Genomic DNA, 20,951 nt, shown 5'->3' with positions numbered 1-20,951 from the left:
AACGTTGGAGTCGAACGAAATGATCTAAATAACCCTCCAACAATTCCAGTAATTCTACAATTTCGTTCCCTGCCGAATTCGCAATTCGTAGTTTTTCAACCCGCACCCGGTACTTCGTGAAATAAAAAATTGGCGAATTGAAAATGTTTTTTTTTTTTTTTTTTTTTCGTTCATTTCGTTGGACTGCAACGTTGCAAACTTCAGCTCCGTATTAATTTGGATAAACTATTGACGAAAGTTCTTGAAATATCAGAGTCGGTTGACGTCACGCAGATTTTGAAGAATCGTAACAAACCCAGCTTCGTTACCGATTAAACGCACTGTCTTCCATTCAATAAAGCTCCGCGTCCTCGAGAATCGCGTTCCAATAATTACTCGATTGCTTCGCCAGTCAGTTTCGGGCACTCCGCGTGTTTACACGCTCAGGTAGTTTACATATTGGAGAGAAGGCATCTCGGTGGGTCCTCGACTATTTGTAATTACTGTCGTCGAGGGGCTCCCCATTTGCATACAATGCGCTCACCTATCGTGTCTTACTACCTGTGTGCACGCAGCCCGAATAACTCCGCCGGACCACTGGCCCTCCCTCAACTCTACTTTTACTTGCGTAAGTATCTGAAGATTTTTTTGTGGAGGTGAAGAGACGAACGTTGACTCTCGTCTCTTTTTCGGCTCCGTATATTCATCGCGAGATTCTCATTTTCCCTTGGCTATTTCGAGTTTATTCTTTCATCGATAGTGCTCCAAATTTATTCGTCGACTGTCACTGAAAATTCCGCACGAAAAGCGCAGATTTTCCGACGTTTTTTCAATAGTGCCCGGCATCCGTGGCCGCAATTATTCATCGAGCAAACGATCGATAAGCAAACATAAATATACCAGACAATGGAAAAAGTCAACGTTTCCTGTGGACGCTATAAAACGTCTCGCAAACCTCCGTATTTCTGGATCGAGACGAGAGTTGAGTTTCGAGTAATGCGAGACTCGAATGCACGAGCAGAAATAACTGCCCGATATGATCGTTTAAATCTATTGAAACTTTCGTCAAAAATGCACTTTCGAAGACTTTTTTTACATCAATATCATCGACGGAATTGACTTTTTTAGGATCAGCTCAAATTTCGATAGTATATATCGACTGCACGGAGAAAACGGATTCGTTTTATGTAGTGAGAAATATATTATTTTTCAAGAATTTTCAAAGCATTTAAGCACCGATTACGAACAGCATAGTATTTTTTGAATTTTCGTATCTTTCGTCCCTCGAATTCTAAACAGCTTTACGTGGATAGGAAAAAGTGATGCACGTCACAACTATATTTCGTTTTATTTTCGAGTTTCATTCATCGTGTCAGACTAGCACTTACCGATGAGTCGAAATGTATTGTAAATCGCAATTTTTCACTATCAGTAAATTCCATGATAAGTTTTTTTTTCAGGGTTGCTCGAGCATACTTCATAAACATTTGAAGTGGGTGAAAAGATTGTTGACTGTGCTTAAAGCGAAAAAGACTTTTGAATAAAAGGTATGGCTATTTGTCTTTTTACTATGTTGGATACAACAGTTCGAATGAATGCTGCCATCCTCACAACTTTTCGTTGGATCTTTAGTCGAGACGTTCAGAAACTCGATTTGGCCTAGTGACTCGAGACGATTGATTCAGGGCACACGAGAAACGACGAATTTTAATACGAGAGCAAAAGTTACGAATTATTCTTGAGAATTGGAGTGTGCGAGTTCGGAGTCGCGCTCACGGTGCAGCGAGGGTGTCCTCCTCCACAGGCTTCCCTATCAGAATTCCTGACCTTCATTATATCCAGCGGCAGACACGGTGCGACGGTGTGGCGACGCCAACGGCCCCGGAGAATGTTGGAGTGCTCGGTCAGATCTCGCTCTTCTCCGTCTGTCCGTCGACGTCTCTCTCACTCCCTCTTTTGCTTCGCTCCTTGCCTCTATCTCCCGGACCATCAGGCACCATTTTGAATCCCAGGTCACGAGGATTCAGGTGCTCGGGGCTGCTACCATCTCGCATATTGTGAAGGATTCTCCACGTACGATGTGTGTTCGGCTTCGAGCAGCAAACTACGTGAGTTTCGAGATCCCTCGAAACCTTCGGAACACACGGACATGCCGGCTCTCTCCGCTGGCACAAAAGGGCGTAACCGTATCGAGCCAACTCGCCAAGTTAGGTCGAGCGGTTTCCTATGCCTCGCTAGAAATTGATACGTGTGTGGGTCTGCATACGTGGCCCCGAGCCCCTGCGGACTTTGCTCGCACGTTCCCTCGAATTCAACTCTCGAGAAGCATACTTCGACTGATTACCTGCTGTCTGGAATCTCTCCTCTCGGCATTCAAACATTTCTATACGTTCGCGGATCCTCTTTTCGGTAACTTTTCGATCAGAACTTTAATCGAATTTCCGCTGACTCAATTATTTAGGAGAATCTTCATTGTTTAGCATATCGGGAGCTCCGACACGCGGCGTTAGAATTCTCCGAGCCGGAACTTGAGGGAATCTCGTCGTTTTGCACAATTCTTTCGGAAATATACCCTCGGCTAGTTTCCGCATGACGAAAGTCGAGCAAATTTCGTGAATGTGACGCACGAACGGTGGAAAAAACGTACCGATCGGGCGAGTCTCCCGGCGGACGTGTAATTTCGTTTTCCCTGTCACGTCGCGTCGGCATCCCAACAGAAAAAGGCCCTTTCCGGCCAATTTTCGAATTACGTGTAATGTAACTTCGCAGCAGGAACATTCCGACCGCCGCGCCCAATCCCCTTCTCCCTTTTCTTCAAATGGGAAGCGAGCGCAATATTGAGCTTTCCAAGGCTGCAGTTGGCGGACTCCGATGCAGGTTAGCACCTCAGCTTCCCATCGCTTTCCGTTTCTCCGTTTTTATTCCCGAGGGCAAAGATGCACTGTCGAAATGAAAGAAAAACGTTTCATTCTGACGGGGTTCAGGCACCTCGAGCCGGAGCTCGCCAAAAGCGCTGCGCATTTCGCGTAAGTGGATCCTGCTCAAGCGCATCAAACTCGTTCCCAGTAGCTCCGCGTTCGAGTTTAATAGCAAAACTGTGTTGAATTATTCTGGACACACGCACCGCGCTCTCTCGACGCGCCTCTGAGGTTTCGTTCGTAATCGCTGCGATCCTTTTGCCCCGGCGCCCTCATGAAAGTAGTAACGTACAAAATCGCGAGCATGAACAAATGCGAGTAAAAGTCGCCGCGAGTCCCCCTCATCCTTTCACCTTTCCCTTCGTCTCCCAGTATATCCCCGCGGAGCGAAACCGTACGAACATTTGTCAATTTCCAGTATATTCGGCAGCCTCCCCCCTCCCCCCAATACCTTCCCTCGACCTCCTTTTACCCGAAGGTTCCTGCGAGACCGAGCCCCGTCTCCTCCCGAAAGGACCGTTCCATCTCGGCGTGTAATCGCACCGCACACAGCCCGAAAGCCCGCGGCCTTGAGCGCACTTGAAAGGTGCTATATACATGTAAATATGCAGATCCGATCCGCGCGCACTCGGTTACTTGATTTTCTCTCTCTGCTCTGGCTCCTTCAGACTTCTCAAGACTCGAACCAGAGAGACTCACCGATAATATAACAACCCTTCGAATATCTCAGGAGCACTATTTTCGGAGGGGACGAGGAGCCTCCTTTTTTCGACGATCTTTTATACCGGGTCGATATCAACGATCAAATGGTCTTAGTTTTGGTGAGTGAAGAATTCGTGTTCTTGATTTTCAGAGCTCTCAAAAATGGAGTCGAATCCTCGTAGCGGGAAGTCGAATTCTATGCGCTCTGTGTGAAGTTGCAAAAGTGTCGCTGCGCGTTCTCTGCATTGCAGATGCAAACGAGAACGTTCGTCTCAAATTTTAATGGATTGAATTATTTTTTGTTTTGAACCGAAAATTGTTGCAAGGTCGAGACCAGAATTTTGGCTTCAGAATAATTTGGCATTGCATCAATTAACGGTGCTTTGATTCAACGATCCTTTTTAAATGACCGCGAGAATGATGACGCTTTTACTCGGTGCCAATTGTGGAGCCTCGGATTCTCGCGTCGTCGAATATCATGCGTTTGGTGGTCACTGAAAAATTCCCGAAAATCTGAGCTCCGAACGGATCGATTTCGTTAGCTCTCGCTGCTCCGATTGCACACGAGCAACTCTAAGCCAACGTTCGATCAGCTCCGCACGCGGCGGAGAGATCGAGAAGAGAAATGCGCGTGGTAGACCCGATGACGCATTATTACGTCGCTTCCGGCCGACGCGGATAAAGCCTTTCCGACAAATCGCGCGGTCCCGCTCCCGCCCGAGCAGCTCACGAATGAATTAACTTTGATGAAATTCTAGTGCCGTGCTCCTTCCTCGATAGTTCCAACATCGCCCTCTCGCTCGATCCCGCGACAGGAAAATTCATGCGAGAAACCGCGCTCGAGCGAGTCCGTGTCCCCGATGCTTTTAGAAGCCAATAATTTTTCATTCGCGTAACAAACGCCAGCAAACTCCGATTATTCTATAAAAACGGTTCCAAACCGATTTGTCGTGGGCAAAAATCCATTCGTCGAAGCTTCAAAACAAAATATGCAGCAATTCGATAGTTTTTAATCTTTCACCTCAAATTTCGCATGGCAAGATTTTCTCCTTCATCGCGATGCACCCAAACGTAATCGCGTTGGTTCGTTTATCCATCGACAGTGAACTTTACATCGTTGCATAGTGCACCGAAACGCATCGCTCGATCGATTTTTCCATTCGCAGAAGCTTCATCGTCAGTTTTAATCGAATATCCTTTTCCACGAGAGTCCAAAGAGTAGGGAAAGTGAGCGAAAAAATTACTTCGTTCTCCTCCCACGACGGAGGATAAAAAATGTTCCAAGTTAAAACCGCATCGAATCAAAGTTCTGTTAAAAAGTAGAGTAAACAAGAGAAAAAATGGAAACCGCTGCATTTCAACGGTGCGAACTTCAACGTCATTAAAAAAGAGCCATGACTTTATATGGTCCGTGAGACCCGGTGTGGTGTTCACGGGTTAATAAATCGAGCACCGCGACTTCGCGAATAGTTTCGAGTGTTAACGCAACTGGTTAGTCTGCAGAGTACCATCGTGGCATGTTGCTCCACAAGAACGTAAATTTTTACAGAGTTAATTCAACGTCCCTACGACGAACGACTGTATCGAGTGGTAAGCCACGCCATCGACACCGGCAATGGTGACGTCGGAGGGTGCGGAGGGCTACGCGAAACCCCAGTCCACAAGGGTTCTCCCTTTTTAATCCCCTCTAACCTCCAAAGCTGACTGTCCTGCTCTCTGTCTGCGTATCTCGCTCGCTCTTTATCGGCCTGTACAGCCGTCAACAAAAATTTCTTCCGTCGATTTAAAACCGCATGCGGGAACGAGTTTCGTCGGTTTTTTAATCTCGAAAGTAATTTCATTTGTCTTGAATCTCAGAGGAATAACTTCCCTTACCTTTTCCGTTTGCATTATTTTTTCGTTCGATCAGAACGACGCTAGAATTCCCGGTTTTCGTTGTTTAGAGTCCTTGGAAGTGAAATTAGTCGACTTGTGCGGTAGCGAAAACGGTTTTTCATGGATTCTCATTCGTGGGAGATAAAATCGAGTGGTTTCCGTGCCTGAAAATCGTGGTTAAGTGACCGTTGGACTGTTGAGAGAAGAAGCAGTGTTTTTTGAACTTTTTAGCCAGGCTCTCTGGGAAAAAACGTTTCGTCAATGCTTCCCTTCGCAAACGAAAATTCTCGTGGAGTTCTCGGTTCAGCTGACTCACGAATTCAGAGCCGCAGAACGACAGTGCACGCGGGTTCTTAAGGGTTCCAGTTGAAAGTCCGCGCCAACCCTGGATGAATGTGACCTCGCGCGTTGAGATCGGAGCCATTGGTCGGAGAGCCTGCTCGCAGGTCATTTTTTTAATCGTCCCAAGAATTCTTGATGTACACTCAGAGAAGTCAGCACCGGTGTCCCGGGCGAGCGTTCGACGGGCGAAAAGCACGCGTCGTTGCGTCACCCCAGTTCCTTAACTACTCACCGGAGAACAGTTTTAAAACGAAAAATCCATAAAATAAAGAAAAATTGGAATTTTCGTCTCCGACTGGGTGAGCGACGCAAAAAATCGGAGAACGAAATGGTCGGAGGGAAGAATCAGAGATTCCGGAAAAAGGTCGCGATCGGCCTTGGATAATTCGGTCGAAGTTGAGTTAGCGAGGTTAGAAAATATGGTGCGATAGCGGCGAATATCAGCGGATGGAAAAGAGTCGGAGCAGTTTGAATCTGAAGGGGACTGTACCTCTCCCTTTCCCCCTTAAGCTCCTCTCCCGCCTCTCGTGGCCCCCTCCCCGGTTCTTTGTCGAGGTCGACGGGCGATTCCACCATGCGCGTCGCGGCACGGTCGCGCCTCTGTCGGATTTCGTTTTCAGTCTTCGCTGGGCCACTGCCGAGGCAGCTTCGCGGCTCGACGATCCATGTCTCGCAAAGTTGGCGTGGCCTCTCGACAAGCTCTCTTCTTTCTCTGTCGCAGTTTCCCCTTCCTTTCGGTCGTGAACGCAGAAACGGAAAGAGACGCGAAGATACACGAGCACACGGAGAGCAGAGCGGGGCCCTCGCGAATCTGCTCCTCTAAATCGCGGCTTTGTGCACGGGAGAACACGCGCGCGCGCTCGTGCCCGCACGGTAACACAGTGAGACACGCGTGCGCCGTCTGAGCGAGTATTAACACGGACGAAAACCTGCGAACGAGAGAGGAGCCGAGCCTCGAACGAGCGTTTATCGCCGTTGCGTGTATCTCACCGAATAAACATAAAAACACGAAGAAACGTAAGGAACCGAGAAGCTAATCGCGATCGCACGACGCCTCTCTCGCGGGATAAACCGAGCCGAATACGCATTTTCATTGGAAGCCAACGATAGCGGAGCTGTCACGCGACGGAGCCAGAAACACGGAATTTTCTTTGCGCGCGCGCACGTGTGTGGGTGTTTCGTGTGTTCAAATTTTTCCGAGTGCCCGAGATCCTTGTGCGCGAGCCAAGATACGAAGGAAGCTGCGACTCTGAACTACTCGACGATCTCACTTTTTTGCCTTACCGGAGCACTCTCCCTCTGGTTTTGTCGTCTCGACGGCTCACCGAAGCCTGTGGAATCAAATATCGAATTAATGTCTCGGGAGAAGCGAATGTACATGAGCACGGGTTGCCCACAACGGACCGTGTAACGGGCACCCGGTTTTTTAAATTTTTGTTTGTTTACTTGTTTATTAGTTAACTCGATTCTGGTGCAAAAGTGCAAAGAATAAGCTCCCTACGCCAAGTGTTTACTCAATTTTCTATTTTTCCCTCTCGTTTTTATTCCCCCTCACGTGAATAATCTCGAAGAGTCTCCTCCACACTCGCTCTCCTCATCGACCATAAAACCTCTGAATTTATGCCCTTTTTTACTTCTGTGCGCGAGTGCAATTCTCAACGAATCATTATTTATCTTTGTTTTCTACGTCCACACTCGATCCGTGCCGATATACGCGACTGAAAATACAAATATATTCGCGCTACGACGGCGAACCAGCTCGATATATTTTATTGCATTTATTTGAAAGAATTGTGTGAGTTCACTGTTGGATACGTCGTACCTCACGAGATATGGATTGGGCGGTAAAGGCGCGACGAACGTAAGTTTGAAAAAACATTTATTCAATCGCCACACTAACGTACACACACACACACACACACGCGCGCGCGCACACACTCTACACCGTCGCTCGGCAGAGTCCCCCTTTTCGAAAGGCTTCTTTCGGAGCCAACGAATTTTCGGAGCGAGAGAGCAACTCGTGCCTTCGATGTTCTCTCGGATATTCCCATTCGATGAAAATTTCTCGAAGGCCGCGACCATTCTCGAAATGCTTCGGAATAGACACACTTTATTTATACTCGACCCGAGCGTAAGGTTATTGGCTGACCCGTTTCGCGAACACCATTCCAAGTCGAGAGGCGTTTGTCGAGGGGAAAAAAATGACAATAAACTGAGCGCTCGTTTGCAACATCGGAAGAAATCGCTCGTCTAAGGCTCCTTTCGAAATTTCCTACGCTTTGGGAATCGAAGCCCACCAGTATTGGCGAGAGTCGCTTCTCTTTTGCGGCACACGAATATTCAGATTCGCTGACAGCTGCCAGACGCTCGGCGGCTTCGTGAAGATTCTACTCGAAAGTGTACTCGAGACTTTTTGTCTCATCGCGAGTTTAACGTTTCGTTGATTTTGAGAAATGTTTGTTTACTACACAAATTACTCAATTGTTTGCTGGTTTCTTCTTCCCGCTTCGGCGATCGTTCGATTATACTCGGTTCCGCGAGCCGAAGAAAACATTTTCAGTCGATCGCCCCAAATCCGTGGCTGTTCGATTGGAAATAAAGTTTTTCGTGATTCGGGGGATCTGGTCTCTGCGCTCGGTCGGAAATTGATCGATGACAAATTCTTCGCTGCAGGAAGCTCAGTCCCTCTAGAAAAAACTTTCGATGATTCATCGTTCAAGTTTCTGGCACTATTTTCTTGGCGAACTTTCGCTCCCTTTCCAGGACAAAAATATCTGGAAAAGCTCTGAAAAACGGAAGAGAGTCGTCTCGTCCGTGGGACCTCGGCATCGCACAATTCTCCAAAGCGTCCGAGCCCGGGAGCTCCATTTCTGTCGAGTCTCCGCGTAGCTTCGTGTGCAACTTTGTCAAAAACCAAGTCGTACGTGATTAAACGCTCCCGGCGATCGCTCTGGGTTTCGCTGTATTTTGTGATTTGAAAACGGTGAATAAGCGCGAAGCAACTTGAAGAGATCCCACGTGTGCGATGATTCATTAAACCGCCACTGAACACCGTTGATATTGTTGGCTTCATTGATATCATTATTATTTCGCTCGACGCGGTGGCATACGCGATCGCGCAACTGTCGTAAACTTTTCATGATGTATTCATACCCCCTCCACTTCCCATATTCTGACTCCCCTCCAGCGATCAGCTGACGAGTCAAATTTCCCGATGACTAACTTCGCTGATGCTCGGAAAATCGTTCAACAATCTCCTGTTTGCGTTCGCTCAACTTCGGTCTGCTCCGTTATTATTTTTCCGTCATTCTACTGTTCACTCAGACTGCGAATAGTAATCTGCTGCGAGACGAAAGCCGTTGACGATTTACAAAGTTGAATCATCTTGACAGTGCGTCCTCACTGTTCGAGCTTCTTCCATTATTGTCACTCCGTTTCGTCAAATTCCTTTGTAACGTTCTCTGCATATTGCAGTGCGAAACACGAATGATTCGAAATCTCGTTTTCAGCGCTCAATAAAACTTGTGGATTTAAAATACGAAAACTTATAACCAATTTGATAACTTCGTAAACAGAATTTATCGTTTCGTTATAATTCTGAGGTGTTCGTGGAAAAAAATACGTGTTATGTGCACGATATTCTATTAATAATATGACAGACGAGTCGGAAGATCGCATTTATGGGTCTCTAGTTTCGTTGAACGTGCGAACGTGATGTAAAAACCTGGCGGTTCCTCGTACGACTTTGCACTCACGTTGCACATTTCTGACGAAGAAAACCGGAGCGCGGACTCGGGACGATTAGTCCGTCATAATTCGAACTGTTTTTCTCTTTCCATCACAGTCGTCAAAGTTTCAACCCAGAACAAAAGCTACACGAATATGCGATGTTGTGAGTTTTTTCAAATTCCACGTTGTCGAGGAATCATTTATGCGGCAGAGGTCTCGAGGAAGAATTGATTGAAAAGTTGTTGAAAAATGTTTCATTGAATTTGTCGGAACGATACGACGACGACGACGCAGACCCTCGAGATCTGCTTGTAACACCGGAAACCTCCTGTCGCTTTCCTCCGGTTATTTCCTCTCGGGAAAACTCACGAGCCACGAGAAACTTTTACATCCAATTGAATTTGACCCAATGAACTTTGACCAAACTTTGCCTCGCGACAGAGTGCAATCCGCTTTAAAAGTCGACGGATTTTCCCGTGTACCGAAGCTAATAAGCGAGTACGAATGGGCGTGTGCACTGCGGCAGATTGAGTGAAATCATTTCGATCAAAATTTCATAGATTTTTGTTAGAATTGCAATATTTTTACACGAGTTTATTCGAATCGATCTAAATTGATCATGACAATTAAAAACTTTTAGCCAAAGAGTTTACGTCGAGATCGAAAAGCTTGGAGAAATAGCGAGCGTAAAAAGGTGCTTAGGGATGAAAAAGTGAAAAAAAAACAACATGGAGCATGCCAGGCGTCGCGACACGATAAATTCGAGCAGTGAGCGGCGAACTTGCAGCAGACTTTTCCTTCCTTTTGTTTTTATCTCCGTCTTTCTGTCGTCTCGATCTCTTTTTCTCTGTGCCATCTTACCAGCAGATCGGCAAGAAAATGAAAAGAGTCAAAGAATAAAACAATAAAAAGAAGAGTGACGCGAAACGAGGGAATGGAAAAAGATGCTGCGCAGGAATAAAAAAAGAATTGAAAAAAAAAGCAGGACAAAAAACACCGAAAGAGAGGGACGAGGAGATCGAAGCTGTGGCGAAGAGCTTCGTACCCAGAAAAATAATACTATAAGTCAGAGGAACGTTCACGAAAGCTCGAAAGATCGCCTCGAGGGGAAGAAATAAATGGAAAAAGAGACTGGCGAACCTCGACGTCAGCAGCATGGAGCGAAATTCAAAAAGTATATAGACAAAAATGGAATGGAGAAAAAATACGATCGATAGGAGAGTGACAGCGTTACTGGGTCTAACGACCTTCAACTCCTGGATCAATACTCCCCACAAAATTACTTTTAGAGAATGACATAAAAACGATAGTATTTTTGATTGCTGCTCTCGTTAAAAAGTGGCGCGCATCGATAGCTTATTTCATAATGAACTTGTCCAAATTTTCGAATCAGTTTACCCTGCCGCACGTGCCGGCACAAGAATCGGGTTGAGTGACCAAATGGAAATGAAATTCAAACAGGAATCGGTAGAAATTCGTGTCGTTTTTTCGAAACAGGATAAACGAAAAACGTGGCAAACAAGCTCTTGGCTCATTGTCAAATCACGGAAGTTTACGAAGCACGTGGCTTAAGAAAATACACAAAATGACGAGAACCGAGGCTAAGATTAAGCAACTCGAGAGTTGCGCGATACAGCGCCCCACCGGAATCAATTTAATCGAGTCAATAAAATCTTTCACCAAAACTAGGGAGAGAAACAATGACAAAATTGAGGCAACTACAAAAACAAGAGAAGCCTCCGGACTCGTCTTACACGATGAAAAACATGAGCCAACCCCAGCCCAGTAACGAAGCGGCGAACTAAAAGTAGTGTTTCGAAAATGTTGCTGATGCAAGAAAAGTGCGAGCGGAAGTGTCCGCGCGAATGACGATAAAGGGGGGAGGACGAAGGAGGAGGAGGCTCGGTCAGGCCGCGAAGAGGAACGAGGACAGGAATCAGTATATCGGAAACAACGGAACGGCGATACGAAATTGAAAACCTCGAGGCGACGAGCGCGCACTTTTGAGTGAGGGTCTCCGCCTGTGTGCACGCGCGCGCGTGCGTGTGCGTGTGTGTGACGATAACAATTTTTGTCATCAGCCCGCAGGATGCTCGGTGGGGAACGAGGTAGGGATGTGGGATGCGGGGCAGAGAGAGAAAGACCGAGCGGTGCTTACAATCGTTGTATCGCGTTACCGCGTCGCCGTCTTCATCGGAGTACTTTCGCGCGTAGGATACGTGCCCCGCGAAACGTATTGCGTTATATTTCCCATAGAAAACACACACGCGCGCGGTACACGTGTGTCTATTTTTCATTGATTGGAGAGTTGAAAACTCGAGAATAAATGCGCATGCAAATCGGGCGAAAGAACGCGTTAGGGGACTCGCGCGCGTTGCGCAGTACGCGATATCGATACGACGAAAACAAATAACACACGTGTGGACACCGCGCGATAGCGCGAGGCGAATAAAAGGAGCAATGGGCGCTTTCAAACGTGGCTTCGAGCCTGAGAAACCGAGAGAGAGAGAGAGAGAGAGAGAGAGAGAGAATAAATAAAAACGTAATCACTATTTCAAACGTGTCGAGAGTGCACTAAATAATTTACATAATTATTCGACTCCGGACAAGCTCACCGCACATATTTTATACAATTATGAACGATAGCTCGAAGCTATTTGCTCTATATTTAGTTCACAACGTGTGCACCTACACTCCATCAATTTCTTTTCACCCTGAATCAAACGCGATTATCACTCCTCAAGGCCTTTTATTTAACATTCCCAGTTTTTCTCGCTCGATATATCGTACGACGCAGTTTTACAGATTTTTTTACCCGCGTGCCCCGCGTACGCTTCGTTTTCTTTCTCCTCTTTCATGTCCACGAAGAGTGGTGTCTCCGTGCGAAGTTCATGGCGCCGAATTTAGCGACGTTGGGCTCCAACGAGATGATGTAAAAAAAGCCTCCAATAATTCCAGTATATAATTCTCTAATTTCGCTTCCCCTCGAATTTGCGATTCGTAGTTTTTCACGCTGCACCGATGCTTCCCGAAATATATAAAATAAGTGTTTTCTCCTCCGTTTCGTTGGACTCCAACGTTGCGAACTTCAGCGTCGTACGAAGTTCGATATCTCGAGTTGAATCGACGTTCGTGAAATCAAAGATTTTTTCCCCTCCCCGTGTTTCTCGTACACGCTCATTCTTCTGAGTTTCTTAAAATTATTCAACACTCGGACCGTCGACGAGTCTCATTAATCTAGTGCGGAACGACACATTTTGAGGGAAAGGTGAAGAAAAAAAATTCAATTCGTCCGACCATGTCTGCCTCCGAGTCCGCAATGCCCATCCCTTTTCCGCAGTGGCTCCGCGGCGTCCCCCCTCCCCCTTCCCCACCCGACGTTTCCTCTATTAAAGGGGCAACGTACGATTCATTATACACGCAGAGATATAACTATAGGAAAACACGTACAGCGAGAAGTTAGTTCTTGCATGCGTGACACGTGTACCGAAGAAAATGTGCGTGTGGTGCACGCACCGCAGCTCGGAAGAGCGCGCGGAGGCATGTTTCCCTTGTGGCCGCGTCTACATCTCGAAATACACGCCGCGCGTTACACACCAGCAGCCTCACGTTTTAGCATACAGCAGAGAGTGCGGAGAAGCAGCGGAGAAGCGAGGAGACACGTGTAGCGGCGCCGCCTCTCCCTTTTCTGTAATCCAACACCGCCGTATTCGGCGTTGTTGGATTGGCGGGGCGAGTGTGACAAAAGATATGATAAAATGGAATAAGAATTGAGCTCCGTCGGCCCTCTCGCCCGATTTCTACGACTTTATCGTCGTCGAACGTCGTCCCGCGAGTCCGTTCACCCTCCGGACGATCTCCGAGCTTCGTGATTCCCTGCGCTTTCCCTTTTCCACGAGAGTACAGAGGCTAATTCACCAAATTATCGAGTCGAGGGAAATGAACATGCGCCGATCGCTCCCTCGCATAACGATTCCGCGAGCCATCAATTCGGAGCCCTCCTCCCTCCCCCCGATCGACGACCTTTCGCCGTCGCTCTTCTCCTATCCATCGCAAAACCTACCAATCGCTTCCTCATTGGAGGATCAAAAAATACTCTATCAACACCGCTCGTGCTGCACAGCTCCCTCGTAATTTTCGGCCATCTCGCAAAATTGTGCGCTGTGCAGCCGCCATTCGTCACGACCTCGGACCCCGCCACTTCGTTTGTTCAACTACTTTACTCCAACCTGCTAAATTTCAGAATTCTTCGCATCCTTTCGTAAGAGATCGAAAGTCTCGAGAGGTTTTTCTCCTCGGTTTGCTGTCGCTTCGGCCGAACCTGACAGATTTCTCGTCACGTCACACGAAACCAGAATCTTTTTGATCGAATAATGTTCAGGCTTTTGAATAATATTTTCGAAGCAGAAATTTTCGTTATCCGAGGTCACGAAACCGGTTTTACGCAGGTCAACGCGGCGGCTCGATTTTTTATTTAACAGTTGTGATTGAAGCTCCGAAAGGAAGCAATTTTTTTATAGCGAGATAAAAAAGAACACGAAATTTCTTTCGTCAGGCTACTCTTTTGTTTAGCTACATTTTTCTACGGAGTTTTCAGACCTTTCATCGAGTACTGACTCTCGCACTATTTTTTCTTATTTCAGACTGGGCTGTTTCGTACCGAGCAAAAATGAAGACACGAGGTACATAGATCCCCGCGAGGTCTGATTTTCTTTCTCCTCCTCTCACAATCTCTTGCTTCACTTTCTTCTCCATAAACTTTGAAAAAGCGTTTCCAAGGGCGCGTATACTCGTGGATAAGTGTGGACGGTCCAGGGAGGAAAATTTCGCTCGCTTTTTCGCAGGGGCTTTCAGCCCCAAAGCTTTCCTTCGCACAAAGCTCTGATGAACTTGCCTCCTTTCCTCAAACGATTCGTGTCCACAGGCGAAAAAGAGCCATTCGCTTACGCAGTACTAAACCGAGAATGCTCGTAAATATTGTCGCACGTAATCCATTAATTGAGCAGGAAAATTCAGGTCGAAAAAACCTTGGCAGCGACAGCCAAGGTTATTGGTTAACCTTCGTAAAACTCGGATTCTTCTCTAGTCTCTCTGCTATGAACCGGAGATATTTTTCACGCTCACAGCGGAATTCTCGCCGCGAGAATCGGCCGTTCTACTACGCATAGGTGCGAGGACGCGTGCACAGGCACGTGGGTGGAGGACGGTTTATTTGAAAATGAAAATAACTCGATGGCTGCTTCTCGTGTGAATTTATATGCGTGCACGTTGCTCCGGCTGCTGAAGAAATGGACCAACGATCCCTCCGCCCCCCCCCCTCCTCCCACTCTTCTTTCTTCCCCACTTGGCTACTCATCCGCGAGATACGTGGGTGGAGTCGAGACGCAGGCGCTTAGACTCCTGACTCGGTTTCTCGTCGCGTCACTGTCCCGAGCATGTAGAGAGACCAACTATATGAACGAGATCCACACCCGACAGCAGCTGTTTTCATTCAGCAGACTTTCTTAGTTAACGCGACTTCCTTTGCCGGCCGGCGCACACGCTTAATTGCTCCCGAGTCCTCCTCTCCATTCCTCTCTTCCACTGTTCAGCTCTCGTGACTCTTGCAACATTCCTCGAAAAAGGTCCCACACAATGAATTCGTAAATTCGTGCGCGCATCACATCGGCTCGCGGACAAAGAATGGAAAAATTACTGTTACGCGCTCATGTCGCGCATGCGAATAACTCCGCGGCACTTTGCACTTTCATTCAGCCTCGGCCCGAAAACTTTGTCGAATTTCTTTCACTCGATCGACGCAATTTCATCCGCTTTTATACGAGCGCACGCGCAGTTGAGGTCGTTTTTACATTCTTCATTGACGGTTCATTCACTGGGAGGAAATTCGAATGAAGCTTTGAGCGCAGAATTCGGCGCAAGGATTCATAATGATTTGAAAATATGAAGAGAAGCTCTATCTTTCGTTGCTTGTCGGAGCCAAAGCTTCGAATCGACTCGAGCTCGGATGCGAACGTTTTTTCCAGCATCCTTTTCCTCCCGATTTTCTGCGCAATAAGCTTCCAGTAATCGATTGGATCAACAATCGAAGCGGTGAATCCTCGAGTTTTGGAGTAAAAAATTCAATCAACCGCTTGACCAATCAGCGCAGGAAACACACTTGATCGTCGCACCCGAGACAATCCGAAACAAAATTCCTTCAACTCGAGCCAAGCGAAAAAAGAATCTCGACAAAAAAGGCTCGAATTAAGCAGCGACCATTCAGACGATTGCTGAACTCTCGAGCTACGATTACAAACCAGACAAAACTTTGGACGATTCGTTCCTCGGTCTGAATTATCTCCGACATACAGAATAATCAATAATAATCGTTTCCCTCTGTTTCGAAGCGTTGGACCCCCCCGAAATACCGTTTTTTTGAGCATCGCTAAAAAATCATTCGCACACTCGTACGCTTCTCGGTTTCGTACTCGCGCGTTGCTAAGGCAAAAATTGAGAATATTCGAGGCACGTTTGCTAACAAGTTCTAATTGAATCCTTCGAAGCCTGTATAATTTCATAATCGCGGAGAGCCTGCTCCGCGCCGAGCTCTCTCAAACGGTCACATCTTATGAGCGTTTTATCAAGCGGTTCTTCTTCCGCAGCTCCATCATCGTTAGACTCGTGACAAGTCAGCTATTATGAGGGTTCGAAAACGTTTCTCTGTTAATCGCTCCTTAAAAACGAGCTTCACACAACACGTGTTTATAAAATTATCGTCTGTATAAAAGCTTTATTTATTCTGGTTTTCCCATAGATAAGAAAATGGTTGGAGCGAGTTATAATAATTGTGTAGGAAATCGCGACCCAAATTGATAAAAGTGCGGTCTCCACAGTGTTACCATTTTTCGTCATATCGTTGAACGGTGAATCTTGAAACGAGTGAAAAAATGACGTTTTTCGACGTTTGAGCATTGAAAAAGAAAACAAAAAGTGAAAACAATTTCCTGCCTTATTTTCATCGCTTGGCAAAAACTGCTTGTCGATAAGTTGAGCAAATTCGTAAATTTATTCCGATTCAAAGAACTGGGACGAGGCCCAATTGCAGGCGAATACGTGACCCATTTGTGCGACTCATTCATTTCAAATTTCGATGCATCCACACATCTCTCGGTCGCGTTCAGCCTTGCTTCGAGTACGAGAGAGAGAGAGAGAGAGGGAGAGAAAAATGAGCTTTGCCGCTCGGTGAGAGCCTCGTCTGCGGTGCTTAATAACTTTTAAAAAGTCTCACGCACGATCATAAGCCACGTGCGTACGACTACCGAATAAAACTCGATCCGTCTTGACATAAATATGTATAATATGCACGTACGCGCGGGTGAAAAAACTAAATAAAATGACGAAAAGCAAAAGGAGAGAAAAAAAATGCTTTTCGTAAGCGACAGATGACGATGCCGAGGATAAATATACAATACTTGCCCGTGCACGCGGTCATACTTTTCATACAAAACGGATTGACCCACATGATTTAAGCGACGTTCGGTACGCCCTTGCGTCTCGAAAACGTTGATTTAACGTGCAAACAAACGTGTCCAAACTCACTGAGGATTTTTCGTTCCGTCTCTCTTGCTCGAGTTGATTTCAAGCGCGCTTTTGCGCTATACCGCTAACGCGCGCGCGCCCTGCCGCCATTTGCAATTGCCGCTATATGTTGACCCATTTGTGAAACTTCGCGACTCACGTTGCCACATACACGGCCGCCTCTACATCAGCAGCTCGACGACTCTCTGGGTTACAACATTTTACGAATTACGCCGCTCTTGGGATCCCCTTTCCCCACACCTTGCGATATAAGGCCCTCCCTCCCCCTTCCCCCCCGCCGCCGCCTCTGCGCCTCCGCCGCTCCCTCCGATCCGAAAAATCCGATCGACTCACGTTTTCGAGCTTACTTCAGTGCGGGCAACTATCGAAAAAACGAGCACGTCAACGAGAGAATCACGGCTCGTTCGTTCGCTCGATTTATGAGCTCAATTTTTTCTCCCCGTGACGACAGCTTGACGCTGTGAAAAATCAAATAATAAATAAACGCACGGAGATAAAAAATGCACAATTAATTCGGCACGAACAACCTGGTCCTCAATGAGATCGTGAGGACGCTTTTTTTCTTCTCTCTCTCTCTCTCTCTCTCTGCTCTCTTCGTATTATATCGCTGACCCCTTTAATCTTCTTTCCTCCTCCTTATTCTTTTCTTCTTTGTTATCGTTTCTTTTTGTCTCTCATTCAACTGCTATCCGTCCTCGGATACGAGTGGACGTACGATTGCACGCTGAGATAGGGCGCAGTCTGCTCCTCCGCCGTTGTTCTTTCACCTCGTCATACTTTCCGAGCGATTTTACTTTGGAGATGCAATTTTAATATTGAGGCAGAGAGAGATTAAATGCGATGCTGGGAAATCTGTTGGGAAGGTTCGTTCAAAAGAATGATTTTTATAATGGAGGAAAAATGAGTTGGAATTGTGCTCAGTTTTCACGGGAACTTCAGGCTTTTTGGGTGATTCTATGAAAAGTTTTGAAACTCCTTACCGAATGCACTTTGACTCACAAATTAGGGAAGCATCAACGATTCGTTTTCCATGTTGCGCCGGACTTTTCGCCGGAACTTTGATCCACCGGATTTCCGGTAGTTTAGGGACACGATAATAAGACGCCTCTCACTTTCAGTTCTCTGACCTTTTCGACGTTAAATCTCAAGGAGGTGTCTCGTGCGCGAGGAAAAGCAGCAGGTAAAGAGTATCTGGCAAACCTCACAGACGCGTTTGTGCTCTTCCTGTGCGCGAATCTTGAGCGTTTGTTTAACGTCGAGGGGCGGCGGGCGAGAGGCGAGAACGCGCTTCGTTGACTTCGACTGCGAACTTTCTTTGTATTTCATCCTCGAAATCCCGACGCGAGCGGCGAAAAAAACACTGTGAGACTTAAGGTTACCCCGACTGTACGAGAATCCGAATAAAAAGTTAGCTCGAGAAAAAAAAAGAGGCGACAGCAGTGCTGGGAAAACTCCTACTCGCGCGATAAAACAGCTCCAATAAAATTCAACGACTTTGAGACTTATTTTGCCCTCTTTCTCCCATTGATATTCGTACTTGGACACTTCGCAGAGTGTTATTCAACGGTTTTAAGCTCAGCTATTCAGCCAACTTTTCAGCTCCGCAAAATCCATCAGAAATACTTAACCCAACACTCAAATCTTTCCTCAGCTCTTATTCGAAGGGAAAACTTGAAAAAACATTGATCACGAGTACGCGCGCGCGCGCGCACTTGCATCAGTTGTTAAAGATCGAAGCGATGATTTTTCCAAGCGTAGTTTCCAGCTGAAAATCTGTGTTTACGTCCTTCTGACCCGGAGCTCGAATATAAACAGCACTTTTTCTCGATTCCTCTCGGCTCGTGAAACGTTTTTCGTCCGAACATGGAGCCCCGACGCTGTAAAACGGTCGTTACAACGTCCTTTATATTTCTCGGTGTGCCGTAGAACGGAGGGGCGCTACTGGCTTTAACGATCAAAAAGTTTGCGCTGTTCACACTGCGTGTGTGCGGAATTGGAGGATTCTTTGGAAGAGGAGAAGAGGCCTTTGGAAGCTCACGCAGCGCCCCCGGAGTCGATCTTCCCGATGGCAAACTCATCCGAAAGACTCGCGTTTCGGTGTGCACCGTGTACGCGCACAGAAACACACGCACGTGCACACGTATCTGTCCGTCGATATATAGGTGTGCGCGCTCCTCGCCTCGTCGAGAGAGCAGAACCGAGCTCAATACCACAGACGGAATTTTACCGCAGGCTTCGTCGTCGTCTCGGTCTTTTCTCCGAGACGCGAAAGAGAAGAGGGAAACGCCCTCGCGACCCTCAGCGGCTATACATAAAGACGCTGAAGATATATACATTTTAGAGAGAGAGAGAGAGAGAGAGAGAGAGAGAGAGAGAGAGAGAGAGAGAGAGATTGATGTATGGGCCATTCTGATTGGAGGAGCCGATTTTTTCTGTGATCTGACGAGCGTGTTTTTAGTTTGAATCGAGAGCAGTTTCGTCGGTAAATTCTCGTGATAATTTTCCACTTCTTCGTTCCCCAGGAAGGTTCCATGTTTTTTGAGATACTTTTGGATGTTCGAGAGCTCCGAATGTCACCGTCTGGACGGAAATGTTGCCGTAGCAGGTACGAAAACCCCTGTGCACTTGTGCGGATCCGTATTAAGAGGGAAAAGGGCCGCGTTCACTCTTCCCCCTTAATTCCCTCATTCTTCGAATCCTGCTCTTTCATACTCGAACAATCGTAAATTTTGCGTAATACCGTCTAGCGAAGCCAGCTCAGCAGAGCATCCTTCTCGAAGATTCGCGCTGGTTGCTTCGCTCTCAAGGAAACTGCGAGCCTCTTTCTCAACGGCAAATAGACTCTTCTCCTTCCCATCGAAGCTCTTCAACGTCAAAACGATCCGGGTCCTCGCCACTCTTTCGAAGATGCTCCGGGAATCGACTCCCGAAGATTCCCCGAGAAATGATATTAAGGAAACTGTTTATTCTCGGGCAAGTGGTGGCTCGACGCGCAGCGTATTCGTGCCGATAAAATTCCAATGGTTTTATGAGTTTCTTGGGAACCGCTGCTTCCCCCTTCGTCAGGCTTACTCCGAAGAGATTTTTCACCATTTTCTTTTTCTTCCAGAAATCCGCGCTCGTTCCGAGCGTAAGAACGCGAATCGGTAGCGACTTTGGTGGCTTTTCCTGCGTCGAGAGCGACGATTTTTTTTCTCTACGACGAAAAGCTCGGGGCGGGAGACGAAAAAATGTCGTACCCAAGCGCTTTTGGCGATGCAATAATCGTGCTGGTGGAAACACGAGTTTTAGGAAGGGGGCAATTCGTAACGTCGACGTCGTCTCGAAGCGTAGCGCCGGTATCGGTCAGAGCCCCCTCGCTTGACGTTGCCAGTTCCATATGCCACTGGAACTTACACTCGAATAGTGTACAGACATGTTTGGGCCTCGCGAGTGTGTGCTTTTTATCGGATACACGATACGAGAAAGCGATAAAGAAAAAGACACACCGCACTTGTTTGTTCGCAAGTTCGCAGCTGTATTCGATTTCATAACACGTTGAATTTACATATTTTTTTACTTCGACTTTCGGTTATTTTTTGTCACAACTCTTTCACCTTCGATGAGATTATTTTTTATGATCGCCCATCGCCCAGAGCTTTCTGAAACGTCGAAAAAATGTTCGTTCGATCGAGCCGGAGACCGGGCAGCCTCCGTCATTTTTCTGAGTCACGAGTTTCCATTATTTCCCGTCCTACCGGCCCATACGTCATCGGAACTGACTCAAATTTTAAGGCCAAGTACAAAGCGACTAGATTAGCTCAGAAAGTATAAAGAGAGGGAACTAAA

General features: G+C 46.9%; 1 protein-coding gene across 4 annotated transcripts in view; it reads left to right on the top strand.

Annotated features, from left to right (window-relative positions):
• Positions 1-20,951, top strand: part of gus (gustavus) — a 114,260-nt gene that overhangs the window by 56,437 nt on the left and 36,872 nt on the right. The window contains exons 1-2 of one of the 4 annotated variants that reach the window (XM_043420237.1): positions 6,453-7,677; positions 14,189-14,227. The exons of 1 other annotated variant lie outside the window; for it this stretch is intronic. In XM_043420237.1, coding sequence (XP_043276172.1) covers positions 7,649-7,677; positions 14,189-14,227 — 68 coding nt within the window. In that variant the 5' untranslated portion in view covers positions 6,453-7,648. Of the gene's footprint in view, positions 1-6,452; positions 7,678-14,188; positions 14,228-20,951 lie in introns of those variants that run through there. 2 more of the 4 variants (XM_043420235.1, XM_043420238.1) reach the window with 2 other exon arrangements.

Source organism: Venturia canescens, chromosome 5 (genome assembly GCF_019457755.1).
Source record: "Venturia canescens isolate UGA chromosome 5, ASM1945775v1, whole genome shotgun sequence".
Classification (NCBI taxonomy): Eukaryota; Metazoa; Arthropoda; class Insecta; order Hymenoptera; family Ichneumonidae; genus Venturia; species Venturia canescens.
Note: the sequence above shows the minus strand (reverse complement) of the source record. Positions and strands in the feature narration are given on the sequence as shown.